The following is a 21511-nucleotide window of genomic DNA, read 5'->3' as shown; positions in this document are numbered from 1 at the left end:
GCACAAAAGCTCCGGTATTTTGGATGAACTCTACTCGGCATGTCGGCGAATGTTTCTTTTTTTCCTTTTCCGGAGGGAGCATGGGCTGCAGGCGCGTCTCTGGCCGAATCCAACAACACTGATACGCTCGCTTCACGCAGGGCCGGCGGATACGAACTGGTTTTTTGTTTTGTTTGTTTGTTCTTTTTTTTTTTGAGGAGCTGTTAGCACTACACGTCCTCGTGCGAAGACGCAGCGCTGGAAATTATTTCGCTTTTTCTCCTCCAGGGTATAGGCGGCGTGGTCGTCAGCACGCGTTGCGTAGAGTTATATTTGTCGGATGTCTGCGTGATTTCGGTATTACGTATTCGTTACAGTCGGGCTAATTTGCTATTGTTTTCGGTGGCATTTAGGGCTCTGGGAGAACGTCCGCGTTTTTTTTTTGTAGTTTAAGCCGTTGTGTACTCCGCACATGATTCGCCCGGCAGCAGGAGCACCAGGTTAAGTCATCATATAGCTTTTCTTACCTGCCACAGACGCAGTGACGACAAAAGACGCGAATGTGGCCGGGAGCCCGGTACACCAACCGTTGCGAGTTTGTATGCAAGAAATGTTGCAGTTGCGGAGTGGCGGCGCTGCCCTCTCCTCTTCCCGTTTCCTGGAATGGAGCCACCTTCTTACGATTGTTTTTTTGAAGTGACCTCTCTTGTTAATGAAACGTAATGGCTCTAACGAAACGTTTCTTAGGTCGGGAGCCATACGCATGCTCACGGACGGTTCAGGCGAAATGCATAAAAAAAAATGCTTCTGTCTAGTGCATTGGGGGTACATTAAAGATCCCCGGATGGCCAACAGTATAGAGGAGTCGCCCACTATGGCGTGCCTCTTAATCAAATGGTAGTTTTGACGCGTGAGACTTCGGAAGTCAGTTCAATTCACCGTTCAAAAAAAAAAAAAACGAAGCTGCGACAGTCAGTTTTTCCATCGAGCGATACAAGGAAGACAACCGCAAATGAAAATGAGTGAGGAAATGGCTAAATGGACCATATTGCACGTTCCTAACCCGAGTTCGGACTGTCACTGAAAATTTATTCTGCGGAAGTTTGCAAGGTAGGCCCGCGCTGGATTTTGCGTAGATGACAACCTTTTCTGGGTGTGCGAATATTCCAAATTTCGAGTGTGAGTTGAATAGCCGTTGCTATATGATTCGCATTCGTTTCAAGTATTCTCTGTTGGAAGTTGTTTAATATTAGTCTATTTCGGCTATGTCAGGGATAACGGCACTTACTGGAGTCTCAAAGGAGAGACGAAGATGGACGCGGGGAATTCTCCGTATGATTCGGCTGCACGCCACCTGAGGTGGATGCGCGAGTGAGAGAGAGATATAATAAACATTTTTGTTGGGTGAATGCAGCTTTGGAGAGGCGTCCTCATTCCAGAATGCCTTGAGCTCGGGCCGCGTTCTGGGCCCTCGCAATCAGCCGTTGCTGATCCTCGAGGTCCGAGCTGGCCAAGGCTCTAGTGATGCACGTTCCTGGGTGAACACATGGTGCACGTAACGTTTTCGCTATAACTTTCATTATGAATGCTTTACATTCAGACATCCTATATGCAAATTTGTCCTCTCGACTTGGGCAGTGCAGTTTATTGGTTGACCATTCGTGCCGTAAGCTTCGATCCCATCACACACACAAGAAAGCGGCGTGTTAGTTATTATGGCACATTGCTCCCTGAACGAACTATATGAATGAATGTGTGGTGTTTATTAGCGCAAAGGACAGGTATGGCCAAAGAGCGCCATGTCCGTGGCAATGAGTTCGCATACAAACACACACGAAAGAAACGGGGAGGGAGCAAGCTGACAACTGCCACCGAGAGGGGCACAACGCCTGCTTACTCTTTCGGGATGAGGGAATGAAAAGAGAAGATGGGAAACAAAGAAATAGGAAAGAAAATACGAAATAAGGAAGTGACAGAGACACGGAGAATAGAAAGTTGAAACCTGGAAAAAATGTCTATAAACGGGAGGCCAAAGCAGGTTTCTGCATGACTCAAACTTCACTTGCAGCGCGTACATAGACAAGGGATCAAAAGAACGACGAAGACAAGCGCTGTTGCGCTTGTCTCTGGTTAACCTCCCTGTCTTTCCTTTGCCTTTCTCTCTCTCTCTGGCACTACGAGGCAAGCCACGACCACGAACACGGGGAGAGAACGAGCCGTTTGCAACACGCTGGTCTGGGTGCTGCCTTAGGAGGTATCGGCGGATTAACACATGGGCGTTGTCAAGCATACAAGAAATTTCTGGGCAGTCATTCCCGTCGTGAGCGCAGGTTGAAGCGAGGCGATCTGTCGACCTTCGACGACAAATTTTCTGGCAAAGGCGTCCGTGTGTCTAGACAAGGGGGACAGTATTGCAAAAGGGTTGGAGGGGGGGGGGGGGTTGTTGGTATGAAGTGAGACGGCGCGCAAGCTGGTGTATCCGAAAGCTTGCAGTGAACACAAGCATCGCGCCAGCGTCAATACGCATGGCAACTTGGAGAAAGCGCTTTTTCGAATGTGCGTTGACAAGCAAAAACAAAGAAGTGAAGGGTGGGGAGAGACAGCAGGCGGCTGGGGCGAAGGTGCCGCCGAGGTAAATAAAGTATATCACAAGGCGTAAGGAGTGTAGGGGCGAGTATGTCGCTGCCGTAGTTCCGCACGACGCATGCCAACGCCATGGAGCCGCTGTTACGCGAAGAATCGAGACAAACTTCGGAGCAACTCAGTGTATATAAGGACAGAAGTGTAGTAGGCGCGTTGCTTATAAATGCACCGTGCTTGTAATTAGCCAAGCGATTTTAAATATACTGCTTTAATGTTAAATTCGAGGCTCTGACTCACTACTGTTTGAACGTGGGCTGGTTGTTTCATGGGCATATTTTCACAAAAAACAGCGCGTAGATGAAAAAGCGCACTATTTTGGAAAAAATACGTAATTCCATTCCGAGCAAAAGACGCTTCATTCGCATTCCATTCCTTCAGGCGTTGTAGCCTTTCCATTCCCATTCCCCCGGGGTAGCGAAAATGTGGAATGATGCCGTATTCATTCCAATTCCGGAGTGGTAACTCGCAACACTGATGCGGAGGTTGCGGGTTGGGCTCCCTCCTGCGGCAACTTGTGCTTTTCCTTCATTTTTTATTTTTTTAATTTTTTCCCTTCTACTTTTCGGTTAAACGTCATTATCTACTTTGGTTTCACTATCCGGGCACATAATATGTTCTCCGCGTTTGTTTCACGCTAATTGTAACAGATGCTTTCATACTAAGGTTTTTGATATGGAAATGTAGATCATATGAGTCCTCTACCTTTGCAATAGTTACGTCTGCAAATTGAACAGCCGCGTAGTCAAGCGGCTACGTGTTCCGTCTTTCTGTGGCGGACGGGTGTATCGCCAAGTTGAAGCGGTGCAGTGCGAAATAAATGTCCTTGTGCGCTTAATATAGCTCGTAATAGATGCGGTAATTGTTCACGCTGGCGCAGTGGAATCCAGACAGTGATTCAGGTACTTCATAGAAGTGACGAGTCGACAGCGTTGAGACGACTGCATTGAACGGTCACGTTACCTTTGCCGGAATACTTTGAAATCATGAAGCCGGAAGCCTTTTCTGATCGGCTGACGGTTGATAAGATTCGATGCGAGATGCAAATGCTGTTGCGGGACCGGTTGTCGCAAAAGAAGGGGTTTTTAGCTTGACGATATTCGGGCGTGCTGCTGCAAGCCGCGTAAACGTGCGAGTTTAGCTCACGGTGCATACCAAGTGCGTGGACCCTGGTCTTACGTGCTCCAGCAAACTGGCGCTGGCTGTTGAGGCTCTACGAGTTTATCTCGCTGACAGTGAATTGAGAAATTCCTGTTGAGCGGTAGTTAATGCGCATTTTCAATTTCCTCTGTCTTCGACTCCCTCTAGTCAGCATGCTTGTCTACAGCGCTCGAAGGCCGTTCTTTGGGCCGTACTAGCACCATAGAGCTAGCACCTTCAACCGATAACGCTTGGTACTAGGTAGCTGGCATCTAAGCACTGATTGTGCGGCCCCACTACCATCTACTTCTAGAATGGCATTAATCTCTTCATCTTGTTAATCTTACCTAGGCCTCAACAGCTGTGATCGCCGGCGTTGGGCGCCGCGTGGCCGCCGAGCAAGGGCCACAGATAACACGTGTCGAGCGCGCTTCACTGAAAGCGCAACGTGTCATCTTCGCTCCCCCGTCCTGCGGTGCCTTCACCGGCGATCGCAGATGATCGCAACTGTTGAAGCCTGGACAGCCGGTAAGGTGTAAAAGATTGACGCAGTGACACCACTGGCGCATGCTCAGATGCAAGATATCTCGAACAAGGAGTTATCGGTGGACGGCGTTCGATCGTTCTAGGCAATTGTGCTGACGAGCGTGCATGCTTGTGGTATTCTTGCTGCCTAATAACATTTTTGTTTATTTGGTTTATGATCTCTGCGCTTGCTGTTTTTTATTGTTTGTCATTTAGTTACAAACATTTGACAACGCTTTGTATAGTCATTATCCTTTTTATTGCATTCCATACGTGCGATTTTTTGGCCTAGCCGGCGTGGCCAAGCTTACCTTTCTTTTCATATTTAACGAAAAAAAAAATAGATATGCATTTATGTCCTAATGCGGAAACCTGCGTACCCACCGTGGTTGCTTTGTGGTTGTGCTGTTGCGCATCTGTGCGTGTGCACAAGGTCGCGGGAGTGAATCCCGGCGTCGGCGGCCGCATTTCTAGGGGGGCCAAATGCGAAAAACGGCCGTGTGCTGGGGTTTAGGTGCACGTTAAAGGGCCCCTCATCAGGTCTTGCTACTTTGAGCTGACAAGCGCAGAGCATACAATGTGTGCTAACGATCGTGTTTGCAAAGTATTACATCGCTACGCGCCCCGGAAAGGTCTGAAATTTCAATCCGAACGCCGTTTTCCCTTTCTCTCGCGGCGACCGCGCTCCAAGCCGGACGCTGACGTACACGCGTCCCGGCGCTTACTTACTCGTGTCCGCTGTGTGACGTCAATCATCGATGCACATGACTTCGATAATTATTGAAGGCAACATCTGTCATTTGTGTGATCTGTTGCTTGAATTGACTGATTGAAGTTTAGAGAATACATAAAAACACAAACGGCGTGTCTGCGTGTTTTTTCCTCTTTACTTCGCATCGGAGCAAGAGTCATGTACTTCTGCTTCGTCTGCTTGCTCCCACAGTCGTGCGGTCACGTGCGCAGGTACCCAAACTATGCCATTTTCTACCGTGTACCAGTGCGTGATCATGCTCTGTGATCCACTTGTCTGCCTCGGTATTCGTGTAGCACTCAGTTATACCGGTAGTCATGTGTCCTTGTGCACAGCGCTCAAAGTGGTACGCTGCGCGAAGCAAGAGTCACAACAGCTCGCGCGCGACGGAGTCCCTCGCTATACAGCGTTTCCATAACATGTCGCGGGCTTCGCACGCGAATGTCCATTTTTTTTCTTCACGTCACTACGCTAACGCAGCATGCATATGTGGAACGCGACCCTTGCGTACTGCTGCGTGCACCGAAAAAAAAAAGTGCTATTATTGCCGCAAATAAAGTGCGCGCACCATGTAAAGATATACGCAGTATGTAGGTGTTGGTGTTACGCACGCACGCACGCACACACACACACACGCACGCACGCACACATACACACATATGTATATATATCTTGATGGTGCTTCACTCCGGGGTGACCTCTAACCTCGGCACGCCGTCTGCCGCTAAGTTTACATCTCGGATCTCCCTTGGCCGAGCACAACAGGATGGTCTCGTGCAGGATTTGGAGCGCCCACATTTCGCCCACAAGCTTGAAATAAAGCCCATCTTTGTTCCAACCCAGTCGGTCGAATAACAAGGCGGTTTTCAGCGTCGTCTGGCGACGCCGCATCGCTTGATTCCACTCTGATCGGCTGTTTTGGACATGCAGCAGCCAGATGCGTACCGCATTTTCCTGACTATATTTCCACAAGGGTAAATTTCGGTTTAAGAGAAGTGTCGTCTAGTCATCGATGTAATAATGTTTTTTTCGGTGCTCATATGTCATTCTTATTAATTTTTTTTCCTTTTTTACACGCATAATGTTTAAAAATCGCCTGTAGCATATTGCATAATTGTATTCAGTGAGCTGGATTACTTAAAGGCGGACAATACTCCTACGAGATATTGAAATGCATAATCGAATAATTAATGAAAATTTTCAATTACTTTTTAAAATGAATGACCTAAACGCGTATGTTGCAATTTAAGAATACCAGCCAGTGAGTTCGCAAGGCGTATTCACTTGAGACCAAATTTCAAGCGGACACCAGTTTCGTGATATACGTTCCCAAACTGTGCACCGAAATACGTGGGCGTTCCAGCTACTTTTGTAGTATCAAAACGACACTTCTTTAAAAGAGGTTAGTGGCACAACAGTGCACTTTTACCGCGAGCATCACGACGCATAATATCGAAATCCGTGCGATCTTTGCAATTCGTTCGGAGTGAATATGCTCTGCAAACTCACCGGCTACAATTCGTTAAATGCAGCATGGGCGATGATGTAATCACTGAAAGAAGTTAATTACTGAATGTTCGGGGATTACGTACAACGCAACACTTAAACATGGAAGCATGTGCAGTCCCCGGGATGTAGTCCTGAAAGTGTGGTAATGTGTTTCGTTTTCTGAGGCGATGGCGGTTCTCAGTATATGCCTAGGCCTTCATCGAGTGGGTCGGGTTAGTGCGGTTCGAAAGAACGCGTATATTTATTTACATACCGCAACGAACGCCAGGCGATTGACGAGCTGGCTGGCCGCCTGCACTTGCGACGCCCTGTGAAGGCGTGTGTACCGGCACACTATGCACTCTAGGCACGGTGCCACGTTCTCACCGAAAATTTTAACGCATTTCTCTCAAAATTACCTTCCTGCATTGAGTTTTTTTTTAAGCAGGCGAGCGGTGGCCTGCCGTGTATCGTTGTAAATCAATTAACGAGCAGCACGCAAGCTACGTCGGAGTCTCGAGTATTTGCTTTTAAACGTACCAAATTAATCGGCAATTATAAAATGAAAGTTAGCTTGCCCATATCTCACTCGAATAGAGAATTTCCCTGCATGTTTATCTTAGCCACGAGTTCGTGATTTTTGTTTCTCTCGTCGCGTTTAACCGGCCCCCTTTTGGAGATCAGGCAAGGCAGGAACCAAATTGACTAACAATCTGCAGGTGTGGTGTCTGGGCCTTTTCTGCTGACATAAGTCTGAACTTGGGCGGCGCACTAAGCAGCCCCTTTGTTCGTGTTCTTGCGCGACCGGTTCTACGCAGTGTCTTATAGGCGTTTGTTTCGGCGTCGAAGGGCCAGCCGCGGATCCCGCCGGCTGCTAATATAAGGGACACAACCCGTCAACGCCGGCCTTCCCAGGAGACCTGCGAAGGTGGCGTCCATACTTCTGCCCCGACCACCCCCAAATAATCGTGTTTGATATTTTTACGGAAGGATGAACGAAGAGAGGCAGATCGCGAGACGCTGGCTGCTGCGAGTTGTTGGTGGTCTGCCATCTTAACTACTCCGACTCAGTTTATATATATATTGTAAAGATAATCTTCTATACTCTCAACATCCTCGTAACAATATTCTAAGCTTGTGATAACTCATACAGCTTCACTGTCCTTGATGAGCGAGTCCGTCGAATTGGCATACATCTGCGATGATTTTTTTCTCTCTCCAAAGACACATTTCTAAGCGTCGAAGCCGTTTCTTTAAGCGTTTGTTTCAAATGGAAAGGTTTAGGAGGGGTGTTGGAAAAGTGATATTTTCAAATCTAACCGAGTATGAATATTCTAGAAAACAACCGTTGAATATGAATTGAATGCCCAAACGTACGGGTGTTTTTATCAAGAATGCCAAAATTTTCCAAGAATGAGCCATTGAAGCTAAAAACTCATTTTTTTTTACAAATTCCATTGTAGGGAACTGGTGACATCTGGATACAGGTTGTGAGGTCTAGTTTTCTCGCTAGTTATTTAAATAAAGTAAATAATCTAATTAGTTCACTTATGCGGCGGCTACGTACTGACAATTCAACGTTTCTAGCTGCTGACGAGGTGTCTCATATCAGTTCCCAAATCACGCAAGTCCTTCCCCTACAGGCCCGGCAGCATTTTCGCAATAGCTAGTAGGTACAGCGGGGCGTCGCACTTGCGAAGGCGTCGGACGTTTGCACGCATGCGCGAGAAAATACAGGTAGCAGAGAGAAAATCTGGGGGCCTTTGCCCATCCAATATCTGACTCTGCCTAGGCACTACGCAGGAGAAGTTTCTTAGCGCGTGCGTGCTGTATCCATTTGTCCCTAGGCGTGCTGGCATTTGCGGAGTTGGTTCGAGTTTGTTTACGCTCGGACGCTGGCTGACGGTGCGGTGGAACAGGTGAACGAGCGCGCACTGAAGAGGGGGGGGGAGGCCGCCCCATTTGGCGATCGCTGCATGTGAAGGTGTGTGGGATAGACTTTCTCGCGCGTACGGCGCTGGTGCCGAGTCAGTCATGTCGGATTATAACGTTGTCGCGCATTACTGCACTATACCTTTAAAAAATAAGAAAAAGAAAACGCTCAATTTCCTGGAGGAGCAATAAGGAGCCGTAGTAGAAGCTGGGCCTGCTCACCTGCACTTTTCATGGGCATTTTTGAGTGGTCCCCTTTGAATGAAGTATACGCACAGCGCCTTAGCAACCACGGTTGAACGTGATTGCCTGATGTCAAGCTATGAGGATTATTGGCTTTGCTTCTCGTCCACGTTAGGTTGGAGTAGGTTAGGTTTACGTTAGCTTAGGGTTAGGTTAGCGCAAAAAGGCGTTAGGGTGGCGCGGCATATTGTCACAACGCTTACGCCATGCGGATTATTGTTTTTGCGTCTAGACCACGTTATGTAATGTTAGGCTAACGTTAGCTTAGGATAGGTTAGGTTAGGCTAGGTTAACGTTACGTTATGCTAGGTTAGCCTAAAACCCGTCAAGGTGGCGCGGCGTATTCTCACAACAGTTACGTCGTGTGCATTATTGTCTTTCTGTACCGGCCTTGTTCGGTTAGGTTAACGTTAGGTTATCTTAGCGTAAAACGCGTTAGGAGGGCGCGCCATTTTGTCATAGCGGTTGCAGGGGCGTCGAGCATCACCGGCGCCCTTTCAGCCACTTCCGTGCAACCGCGGTTGCTAAGGCGGTGGCCTTCTAGATTTTCAATATATGTGGACCGGCCTTCTCCACGGTTCCTACTGCTTCCAATGTAGGAGTTGAGGAGGACGTCGGGATGAAACACTTTGGAGGTTTATCTACATTATTTACAGTGAGAGTCAATTACCAGTCTTAAAGTCATTACGGGCCGGCAGCAACTCGGACGCTGCGGCCCGTGGCAAGAAGCTCGAAGGAGATGAATCAAGGGATGCTCTAGGAATGCTCTTCTGCTGCTCCCGGTCTGCGTCTTTTAAGCCCTTCGGTGTCTCGAAGACACGTCACGTTCGGCCAATGGGAGAGCCCGCTCAGGTGACGCCATTTTCGGCCAATCGGCGAGCCCGCCGCTCGGGTGTGTCATTTTCGGCCAATGGTAGGTGCCCGTGCGGTGGAGTCGCACCCGGCGAAGAGAGTCGCTGCTTGGTCCCCCTGTGGTCTTGCCTTGCTGACTTGCAATGCGCCGTCACAATAGATGGATGGGGGTGACGCCGCCAGGTTTTCACGGCGCATTACAGCCGTCTTGCTTCGGGACCCACTTTACCCGCAACAGTGCCAGGCTCTCGCTTCACTTTCGGGAATAGTCGAGCAGTGAATAGCTCCACCGGCGGCACACGAAGTGGGGGCCGCCAACTTGTTTGCACGTGCCGCGCCTCAGGAATGTGGTATCCGTACTTTTGCGCTCCTTAATTAGCTGTGGTGCGATTCGATGTGGTCTGGGGAACTCGAAGTAGGCTCAGGAAACGGTCCCGTATCTAACACCAAGAATACATCTGCGATGTTATCACCTGTTTTACCGCGCCAGCAGCCTGAGTCGGAGCGTAAACAAACTCAACCCCTCTCCGCAGTGCCTGCAGGCCTAGGGACAAACGCATACAACACGCCCTAAGAAACTTCACCATAGCGCCTAACCAGTCTTTTATTCAAAGAGTAAAAGCGACCACATTTTCTTTCTCGCACCCGCTCTTACTCGCGCATGCGCGCAAACGTACTGCGCCTCCGCAAGTGCCACGCCCCGCTGTACTTACTAGCAATTGTGAAGTCGCCCGCCTGGCACCACGAGAAAGCTTCTCGCTTCTTACTGCGAAGCTGTGTACCTCTACCGTCCAAGGGAACTTTCGTGTCGCAAGCAATGAACTCCCCATATGCGGGCCTATCCCGAAGATAGTGCAATGCCGGGCCGACCCGCGTCGGAGGTGAAGCAGGCGTTAAGCACTCCCCATATATGGGCCGATCCCGGAGATTGTGCAATGCCGGGCCGACCCGCGGTGGAGGTGAAGCAGGCGTTAAGCACTCCCCATACCTGGGCCGATCCCGAAGATAGTGCAATGCCGGGCCGACCCGCGGCGGAGGTGAAGCAGGCGTTAAGCACTCCCCATATGTGGGCCGATCCCGGAGATAGTGCAATGCCGGGCCGACCCGCGGTGGAGGTGAAGCAGGCGTTAAGCACTCCCCATACCTGGGCCAATCCCGGAGATAGTGCAATGCCGGGCCGGCCGGCGGCGGAGGTGCACTTCGCCACCAAGGGGCCCCCATACACAGCTTCGCTGGTCATCCTTCTTCACAGAGTGGAAGGGCACTGAGTTTTTTTCTTTCGTTTACTATGAAACTAAAACTGAACGCTTGAAGAGCGCAGGAAACTAAGTGTATCGTAAACGTCAGGTGTTGACGTGTTCTGACGTCTCCACGCGGGACGAACCATCTTTCTTATGTCGACGTCGTGGTCACGCCTCGTGGTGTGCTCTTGGAATTCGTCGGCATTGCAGAACATTGACCCTCACATATCATCCGCCTTCTAGATGTTGACCCAAGTTTTCACAAAGGGCGCTATTATCACTTCATCACAGGCGATATTCACGCGCGAAAAGTAAGCGAAAATAAGGTAGCACGAAGGATTCCTTACGTTATTAAAAAAAAGGAGCCCCGCTACCACACGCGCCCCAAGCAAAGATTTTGGCATGCGCCACGCGGGACGAACCGTCGAGTGTGTGTTGCGTCTGAACGTAAACTCATCGGTAGTAGAATGCTTATGTATCCCACGAATGGTGTGTGCACTGAGCACGCTTAACAGAACGGATTCGTGCTACCCGAGCCCGTTGCGCCTCTGGTTTCGTGACCGTGGGCTTTAATATATATAGTAATATAACGAGCAGGGATATAATTAAATCAATATAAAATTTTGTGGGTCATGCGTGATTTCAACGGGGTAGCATTTTGCCGTAACGAAACCGAGAAATAACACGGTATCGCTTATTGTGAAGCAAATTTGTTCTCCAAATGTGTCAAAATTTGTGTTAGGTGAGCAAGAAATCTCAACTACAATCGGGGCAACCAATTTTTAAGACACCCTATTAGCCGTCCGTATTCTGTGTATCGCTTTTTTTGTTTCGTCTCTGCACAGTAACCGCACACACGATTCAAAGTGAAATTTCATCATTCTTTGCACGGCGCTACTAATTTTTACGTTTGTGTATAGCGCAGCAGGAAAAGGGGCGACTTATTTCTCTTAACGGATATCGGTTCCACGTGCGGTGGTCGGCTTTCAGAGCAGTGTTGTTGCGGTTCACGGAAGAGACAAGCCGTTTAGCCTCGCGTGGCGATCCTCTCGGTCGAGGGAGTTGCACGGAAACGCGCCAGACGCTGTTGTCGCAACCGGAGCTCCCTCGCTCGCTTCCGTTTCCTCTGGAAAGAAAGATAACCTCGCATGCGCAGTTCAAGGGCGAGAAATGGTGCAATATTTGTTTTTTTTATATCTGTTTGTGTTTGGACACCTCGTGTTTATTTATTTTATTTATATATTATTATTATTGTTTTTTTTTAAGTCAGAACGGCCCCAGAAAACACCTGTGGCAGACAGTGGGAATGTTGGAAAGTTTGGAATGTCACGTCGAATATTCTCCGGTTCGATGGAAATGTCGGTATTTCGAAAAAAATTTGGATATTCTTTAAGTTCGTCACGTCGTCGATTGTACACGAGGAAACGAGAAAGTGTTTTACAGCGAAGCTGTTAGCCTCTAGTTGGTCGGCAGTTTTTTCATGTCCGTGTCCGTCAGCAAAAACAAATGTGGGCCGATCCCGACGGCAGTGCAGGGCCAGGAGCTCCGCACAGCGGCGCAGAAAATGTTAGGCGGCCGCTGCACCGTTTTGTCCGACGGGGACTTCAAAGTCGGGGAGGTGGGGTGGAAGGACGCAAGGGTAGCTGAGAGGGGAAGGGTTGGGGAGGTCGGTAACCCGCTCAAGGGACGAAAAGACTCGAGCTTAGTGAGCCAAATTGGGGACTGTCGGGAGTGAACCTTTCACATTCTATCCGCTCTTCCGTGTGTTGTAAACAGCATACGTCGCACTCTTGCGTGCTGCTTAATTCGCGTCCCGCAAATTATACTCTTCGCTCGTTCCGACACGTCTCTCTAATCGTGTCTCTTCTCACATCTCTCGCATTTATGCGGTTGTATCTCCGTTTTGTGCAATCAGCGCAGACGATCGTGGTTGCGGCCGGTCAGTTTTCGTGGCATCGAAAGATCTTCGGGTGCTCGTTGAATAGTGTTGGAAATCGCCGTTGCTCTAGATGGGCCACTTTGATGTTAGTGGAATGCCGTGATTGGAATTGTCTGCCCGGTCTAATAACAACATGTGCGTTCGATTACGACTCTTATTATCAATTGATTTCTTTTCGTTCTTTCTTTATTGCACACATTTCATTGTGAAAGATACGCATAGTTCGGCTTTTGGTTTCAAGCTTCTCGAATCTTATACCGAGCGTGGCTTTTGGAGTGCAAGTGTAATTTTGAGGAGCCAGCTACAGCTCCATACCCTTAAGTAAACGGGCTATGAAGACGGGCACCATAAGGAGAACGTTCCTGTTACAAGTTAGCTGACCGAAGCTGTTATGAAGCAGCACGACAGGAGCTTCCTGCTGATGATATCTAGGATATGTTTTTGTACCATAATATTTGAAATGATGAAATGAAGTTGATGACCCTGCGCCCATTCCCTAAACTATACAAGTTATCATTTTATAGCATGTGTGTGTTCTCACAGAAATGTTTGTACTTCATAGTCGTCCTTTATTATCCTTTCTTTTTAAGTTGTTGTGTTAGCATATCAACATTCTTAGCGATTCTTGTGATACTCTGTTTACCGCTCATTTGATTCCTGAACTACTTTCTTTTTCATTCTGAACTTACACTTTGCATCGTGGAGGTGCCTTGTTCTAGCAAAGAAGCTGAAGGCAGAATAGAAAAACTACAGGGGAAGGTGCAAAATGACTAAAAACAGAATAGATAATCGCAAAGATTTGAAGCACGTCTAGCTTTCAGAGCAGTTTATCGGGTATTAATCACTTTTTTTTTTATCTCACAGCTCGCAGTAAGTGTACGTAACTACCCTTAAGAGTTTTACTTTTTCTCTTTCCAAGATTTACATATGCGGCTGCTTGGATTTGTATATGCAAATTATTGGCACACATCTACGCACCATTAGAGTCTGATAAACACAGCGAGGCGAAGTACCACAGAAATATTCAAAATTTTTCTCTCGAACTATTTGTCAGCCTTGGCGCCTGAGATTTTGAAATATATATCTAGGGGGACTTTCGCATGCAACAACGATAAGCTTAAGCCTTGTTTTCTCTTCTCGTACAACGTTGCTGCGGAATTCACCTTGGCGGTAAGCTGGTTTTTTTTTTTTTTTAGCCAAGCGCAATGGAGTCCAATGTGTATTAATGGTTTAGGTGCGGCACGGCTACGGTTACCCTGTATTTGGCGAACGTAACTCCTGGCAGGTTCTTCCCGTCTGTGTTTCGACTAAGCACCATATCTTGTTTATTTGAAATGGGACGCCTAGCTCTCAAGTCTGTCACTTACGTTGCCCTGTCGAGAACAAGTTCAGTTGTCGAAACTTTGGATTCAGCCTGAAACATCCGGAGCGTACTTGCAGAATGGTGACCTTATAATTATTTATCGTAAATTTCGTGCAATGTACGGTTACCAAGGCCTCTATGTTGTTCATGCGCACTTAGAAATAAAATAAAAAACAAATAATGGAAAATATTTCGTTCACCCACTCTTGATGATTGCAGCCTTCGAGACCTTGCTGCTATACTGTCGCATCATGTGACTCGCCTAAATCCAATTTGCTATGCTAGTTAGCATTTTCTTGCAAAAGTGTGTGGTGCTAGGTTTATGCCATTATAGTGGGCACGCTACGTAAGCAGCATTCGCAGGGAAAGCCGTTGAAGAAGAAGCACTGCGAGCCAATAATAGCCAATAACTCCGCTTGGGCTAGACACATAGAAGTGCTTTTTGCGGCAATGTATTTTTAAAACAGTCTAATTTAACTTCAAATGCATTTATTTTACTTCGATAAAGAGTAGTTCAGGGCCCCATCAAGCGCGGTGAAATAGACTTTGCCTCTTCTTTCAAGGTCACGGTTGTGTTATCTTACTTGTAGGTGGTTTTGTTCCTAATATTAAAGTATTTTTATGAACACACGTGCCCTCCAGCCTCAGTTTGTTGTTTGCATAGATTATAAGTAACAGCAGTTAAATTTTCCTCTCTGTTCGTCGAAGCATAGAAATGCAGCATGTGCATGTTGTAATTCTAATATTCTCGGACGTGCCCCCGAAACATGCTTATCATGCATCGTGCGCGCAATGACATGCGCCGAAAGAAAGCGTTACAAAACGCCCGTGTACTTAGCTGTGGCAAAGGGTGGTGAAAATGACCGTTGAACGCGGTTGCCGTTGAAGTTATCCGTTTTCGCGCGGCCTTATTGATAAATCAACCCTGCTGTTCCGCTATTGAAAGTTAATCACCTCCGAGAGTTTGGCGTAAAGATCGATTCGTTCGGCGTACCATATGGGTGTTCTTATCAGCTTGGAGCATTCATAATTATCAATCCCTGCGTTTGCATCCAAACGGCGTTGTGGTTGGCTGTGTGATAGCGAATGAAGTATCCGCAAATTCTGGCCCTGTTTCCATACCTGAAGTAGAGAGAGAGAGAGAGAGAAAAAGGATAGGAAAGGCAGGGAAGTCAACCAGAGGATATCACTCAAGCCGTACGCAACCGCATTGATGTTGTTACCTGAACGCGAGGGTCGATTATGCGAAGCTTTCTGAACCCTGCGAAAACGGGTTGGATGCGAGCCTGTGAGCCTCTAGAATCGCCGGTAAGTTGGTTCGAGCGGGAGCATTACGCCCAGGTTGCAGTGTTCACCTCCCTATAAAAGTTGTCATTAAGCTTTGTGAACGAGCAAAGTTTATTCTGCTGAAATATTATTTTTTTTCCATACTATATTCGGATTTCTCTGGCGAGAAAAGGCCGGCCTACTTATTGGCGAAGGGAAGAGACAGTCACCCGTTGGAGTACGCTTACGAGCAGTAGCGTTGGTACCTGGCTATTACATGCCCTGGTGTCAAAATATTTTCGTATGCTAGGGCTGTTCTCGTGCTAAATAGACGGAAAGCGACGTTTCCGGAACATTTGAAGTTCATTCCACGCTTCCCTCAAAATGCAATATAATGCTTGTTTGTTCATAAACTATTATTAACTTTAATCCCGAGCTGCCGCCACGTACCACATAACGATGAGATATATTTAGGAAAAGTAACACTCGTATTCTGTTTTCTTTTTTGCGTATATTCTGGTGGTTGCTGAGGCTCGGCACACTGTAGATTACTGTAACATTGTAACTGAATCTTCGCTCCTTTTCCGTAAAGCGGAAAACCTTTTTCTACTCCGGCTGCGTATGACTCGGTTTAGCGCTGCTTAAAGCGATCTGCGTTGAGTACAGAGTCTACGGTGTAGCGAGGGCTCACAACTTTGCTTAGTTCGCGGTCGAGCGAGAGGCGGTACGAATTTCAATCCACTCGCTACTGCTGCCGCTATTCCTTTCGCCAGCGTTTTGACAGCGAGTGACCGCGCTCATCGAGTGTGAGGTCTTTCTGTTTCCATGTGCGTACGTGACATCATGCTTGTTAATTGATTTGCAAGGGAATGTTTGCGAATTTATGCGGGTGATAAATCGACTATCATTCGCGTAGCTGTCTACTACACGTTGCTGTCGCAATCGATGCTTCGCCTTTCGGGTGAAACTGCGCCTGTTCTTTTTTTTTTTTAATAAAGCTAATCTACGCAACACTTATGAAGGTTTAAAGTGTAGGCACGGGACACTGTGTACTATAAAATGTGGTGTGACATGCACAGGTGACGTAAGCAACAGATGCAACACTGTTGAGCCAATGGTGTTGGTTGAGCATGAAAGCATACACCTTGAAGCTCACGGTAACCTTTACGCATTATTGCGGAGTACTGCTGCCCGAACTTCATGCACCCGCCCTTGCACTTGAGAGGTGAAATTGTAAAAACTCGATGTTGGTTTGCGTGTTTTTTGGTTTCTCCATTGAGCTCCCGCTTCGAAACCGTGTTTGTCTGATTTGTTGAAGTTTTCTAGTAATGAACCACGGGTGCTTCAAATTAATCCAGTCACATAATCAGATAGACACATATAATCTTAAAGATATAATATAATCAGATAGACAAACCTCATAATGAGATTGTGGTTTTCACACGGATGTCCGCAGAATTCAGTTCAATGTAATAAAGTTTTGTAGCCGCAAATGCGAAAAGCTGGAATCGCTTTACTATTAAAACTAGTGGCGATTTAACCTAGGAGGAGGAACGAAGCAGAAATAGATGGAAAGACAGGGATATTCGCCAGTTCTCAGACCGGCCGGCTACGCGGTGCCGGGGAAAGGGGGTAAGAGGAGTAGGGGCGCAGGCGAAGTAGGTGGCGCCTCATTATTGCAAAGACAGGGCGATGGCTTAAAAGGATGCTAAAAGAAAAAGAAGGTATTTCAGCCGAGTTAATAAATTACCCTTCTACAATAAGAAAGCCACTGCATTCGCGATAAAAATCTTGATAAGGCAAAAAAAAAAAACATTAGATACGGGTGGCGACACCGCCTCGAAGTTGCCGCACTAGCTCAGCGTGACGTTATAAATTTTGATGTCGTCTGATCGGGCCCATGGAATTTTTTATCAGTAAATATGGACTGTATAGGATTTTAAAGGATCCAAATACTGAAGTTAACGACCCAAATACGTGCATTAATGTCGAAATCCGTAGCGCCACAACGACATGTTTTCAAGAAATTAAATAAGAAGTAACTTCAATCTTCATTTAATCTGTTCTGGTAACAAAACTTACCGCGAGACAAAGCCCGATACATTAGGGAAAATGCTCGTAAGCCTCACAGCGCTCTGAATAACTTACTGCAGCGCTTGTTTCTACGAAGCAGCTTTGGTACCGGTTTTCAGGCGGTGGGTGCAACGTGACGTCAGAACACACTCGCTCGTTCCCGTTCCTGCGATCATGCTGCGGCTTCAACGCGCGCGCGCAGCATTAAGGAACGCGCGCAAAATTCTTGTATTTTGTGAGTGACACCATTGCACTTCGCCTCCTTGCGACGCGACGTCAGTGAAGGGCTAGTGTGACGAAATCATCCTAATATCGAATAAAGCAGGTGCGGTAGGTCGAGACAACTATAGTAGCAAACTGAAATACCTTCGAAATTTATTCCCATCAAACACTACTTGGCCAAGTGCGCTTGGTTAAGTATGTGTTCGACATGATCGGCGGAAGGCCATTAAAGTGACGAACGCTAGCTTTAATGTAATCTCCCCTTCCTTACATGGGAGGCTCTTATGTGGGCCCCCACATATAGTATCCGTATTTCAATTGCTTTCGATATCCGATTCCCTTCTTACCATTTAAAGGAGTACTGAAAGAATGTCTTTGTCTGGTTTTTAGTACTTTATTGAATGCCGCTCGACACACACACACACACACACACACACACACACACACACACACACACACACACACACACACACACACACACACACACACACACACACACACACACACACACACACACACACACACACACTGTGACTATGTTGCGTAACGCCGAGTCTATTCCGTATTCGATCGGACAATAAAGGAGAGTGCGTCCCCCTGCGTTTCCAAGAAAAGTGAACAGTCGGAGGGGCAAGTTTGGCAGCTTTCGGCGACACAGGCCTTGAACTACCACGCCACGTCACCTCCGCTTTCGGTGACAGCTGAAGGAACCTTTTTCTAACATCCGAAGCCGTGCTTCTCCTGACGAACGTTTTCGGCAGGCCATACGAAAGATGCTGAAAAAGCGAAAAACAAAAAGCAAGAAACAACGGTGGCTGGGGGGCGGGAAGGAACACAGAAGAGAGAGATAGCAAATAGAGGAAAGGCAGGGAGGTCAACCAGACCAGCGTCCGGTTTGCTACCCTACACTGGGGGAAGGGAAATGGGAACAGAAAGAGGAAAGCGGGATAGAGGGAACACTGTCTGTGCACGCAAAGCAAGTGCTCCGTCGATACTTTAGGCTGCCGTCAATCTTGGTGGTTCATAGCTTGTGATGCACGTTGAAGTTAACAGTGAAGACCAAGGATCCGGTGGGCGTCAGCAGTACGTTGCAGTGCGTGCCAGTATATTTTTACGCTAAACCCCAGCCGTTCTGACTTCAATGCGAATATAATGATGCGGGTGAGCCATGATGCTTACTCAAGAGTTGCAAGTACTGAATTTAGAGCATCCAGCACTTGCATTGCACTTCGCGCTGACCGAGTGTGCAGGTTATTTAAGAGTATTCGAAGGGTATTCATCAGAGACCGGAGCATGATAACGACTTGGCAGTCTTCTTCCGGCAATTTGTCAGCAACCCACGCTGTTGGCTCTAGAGCCGTGCGCAGCTGTATCACTTGACGTGGCTCCGGCTCCGGCTGTGGCATCAGCTGCGGCATCGCCTCCGGTTGTGGCATCGCCTGCGGTATCGCCTCCGGCTGTGGAATCTCCTCCGGCTGTGGCATCGGCTGTACTAACGGCCGCAACAGCTTCCCGACGACACGAAGGGTCTCTCGCCATCTGCTTCAAGATCACCTTTTCCTTCTTCATTCTGGGGCAGTCCTTCGAGGAAGCATCATGAGACCCAATCCAGTTGGTGCATTTGAGAACCGTGGCTGCACAAGAGTCTGCTGCGTGGGGCTCGCTGCAGAGTGAGCAAACTCTCGTGTTCTCGCACACGGCACTCACGTGCCCCAGCCTCATACAATTGCGGCATTGCAGTGGCCTTGAAATGAATGGTCGCAGAGGGTGTCTAAAGTGGCGCACTTTGACGTGCGAAGGGAAAGTCGCCCTTCAATATAATTTTCACACAGCGGGATGTACCGAGGCGATACACATGTGTTATGGCGACGCCATCAACGGCAGGCTTCACTTGAATCGGCAAGTCGGCGCTGGAGATGGAGACGTCCACATCGTAGATTACACCAGTAGTTGAACCACTGTTCTGGGGGATGTACGAGCGGAGCTTAATGCCACCTAGTTCTGTAACTTTATTCAAATTCCTCAGCGCAGTCTCATGTGTGACGTCGATAGCCAACACATTTTTTCGTGTGTTGACTCTAACGTCTGCTATCTGATTTGGCGCCACCGCTTCAAGTTGCACCGATACGGACTGTCTGTTGAGTCGCCTCAGGTTGTCGGTAGCGAGTTCTGGTACAAATAGAATCGTACTGACTGCAGTATTCTGAGTTGGTCCTGCCGTTGGCGTGCTCGAAGACATGGATGCCCTGGTGGTGTGTCTTCGTTTCGCCTTGCGGCTCCGCACAAGCTCGAAGGCGTCATCGGAGAAGACCTCACTGCTGAGCGAGTAGACGCTGGTGTCATCGCCGTCAGTGTCGCTCTGGAGGCCGGTCCGCTTCCTGGACGTATCGCCGCCGCCGAAGTCGCCATTCCCGGCAGAGGCACGGGGACGTCAACTTGCATCCGCGCCACGAACCATGCCGGCTCTCCAAAGATGTACCCAGAAATAAGGAAAAAAAAAACGGCCGAGCTAGAGAAATAGCGTTCTGGTTCACAGACATTCGTCTTCGTCTCAGGGAACACAGAAAATGTTCGTGTCAGTATAGAGGCTAGAAGCTTAACCTTTCTATCGTCTGTAGTGCAAGTACTCCTTTAGAGTGCGCCACTGCTACCTGTCTGCTGGTAGCATCAATAATGCACCTTAAAAAAGTATATAATCTTGAGCATCTTTCTGGCCAGGCTCACGTATGGACCAGCTCAAGTATAAACAGATGTACTTCAATTGATTTCCGGATCCAATTCGTTTTTATTTTTATGAGGTACACCGTTCTTACCCAGTTGCATGGTATAGGCGTATACCTCTCTGTGGCCTTTCGTGTATGAAAAAATGTTTGTCTCGCTCTTGCTGCTGTGAAGCCAACCGAATCTTTCATTTCTTCATAGGAAACATGTCTATAGCAACCCTTTTCTTTAATTGCTTACCTTGCGCATCCAGATAACTTCAAATTACTAATCGTAGCGCTGTAAGTTTAGTACTGAGCTTGGCCGGAGGGTAAAATCGCGGGAACTGTTAGTAATAATTTTTTATCTAAACGTATATAATCACCACACACCCAGAGACACAAATAGTAATCTAGCGATTCTCCTGAATGGGAAACCACGTGCATCCTCGTGAAAAGGAGCGAAAAATAAAATAATAAAATGGGAAGGAGGCCTGGACGCAAGGGCAAGGGCTCTAAAAACAGTACAAGCGTTTCGCTCGGGTTCCTCAAAGTTGCAGCGTGTCTCGTGTATTAATTACTCCCCTGATTTTGCGTGGCCCTTCTTCTAATGACCACGAACGCGTTGAGGTAAGGAATTTGAGGGCACTCTAGTCGGCAGAGCGCTCTCTAAATAATCTTATCGGCCGCAAGCAACATTGGGTGCGCTCTTTCGCGCTCCAGCCTCGGGAGATGGTCCACGGGAGCTCGTGCCTGCTACGGCTAGGTAACGCGCTTCCTCCGCACTCCTTGCACTTTGATCTTCTCGAGTCGCAGTTGGCGTGGTTTAGTTTCGTATGTGCACTCTCGATTCGCGCGAAACTGCACCATTTCCGCATGTCAGACGCACTGTTACGCAACCAAATAGTCTTTCTTCGGTTGGCCACATAATTCTGAATGCCTCATAACATAAGGGCTCTCCGACCTCCTGCGATGCTGCAATCTCAGGAGGGCGTTGGCATACCGCCGAGCAGAAACAATAGTGTGTGTGGTGCGGTACCTACTTAAAGTAGCGCGAACACCTTGCATCACAAACGTAAGTCACCGCTAATGCCTCCGTCGCAGCATGTCGAGTACAGCTCGTCATTGTCGACCAAGAAATGCAACGACTTGTCAGTG

The 21511-nt window shown here is 47.9% G+C and overlaps 1 protein-coding gene across 4 annotated transcripts in view; it reads left to right on the top strand.

The window, feature by feature from the left end:
• LOC139054842 (uncharacterized) overlaps positions 1-21511 on the top strand; it is a 138405-nt gene that overhangs the window by 11141 nt on the left and 105753 nt on the right. Inside the window, exon 1 of one of the 4 annotated variants that reach the window (XM_070532490.1) lies at positions 15291-15401. The exons of the other annotated variants lie outside the window; for them this stretch is intronic. Within the exon in view, the coding sequence (XP_070388591.1) occupies positions 15336-15401 (66 nt within the window). The 5' untranslated portion in view covers positions 15291-15335. Of the gene's footprint in view, positions 1-15290; positions 15402-21511 lie in introns of those variants that run through there. 4 annotated transcript variants of the gene reach the window in all.

Source organism: Dermacentor albipictus, chromosome 1, assembly GCF_038994185.2.
Source record: "Dermacentor albipictus isolate Rhodes 1998 colony chromosome 1, USDA_Dalb.pri_finalv2, whole genome shotgun sequence".
Lineage (NCBI taxonomy): Eukaryota > Metazoa > Arthropoda > Arachnida > Ixodida > Ixodidae > Dermacentor > Dermacentor albipictus.
Note: the sequence above shows the minus strand (reverse complement) of the source record. Positions and strands in the feature narration are given on the sequence as shown.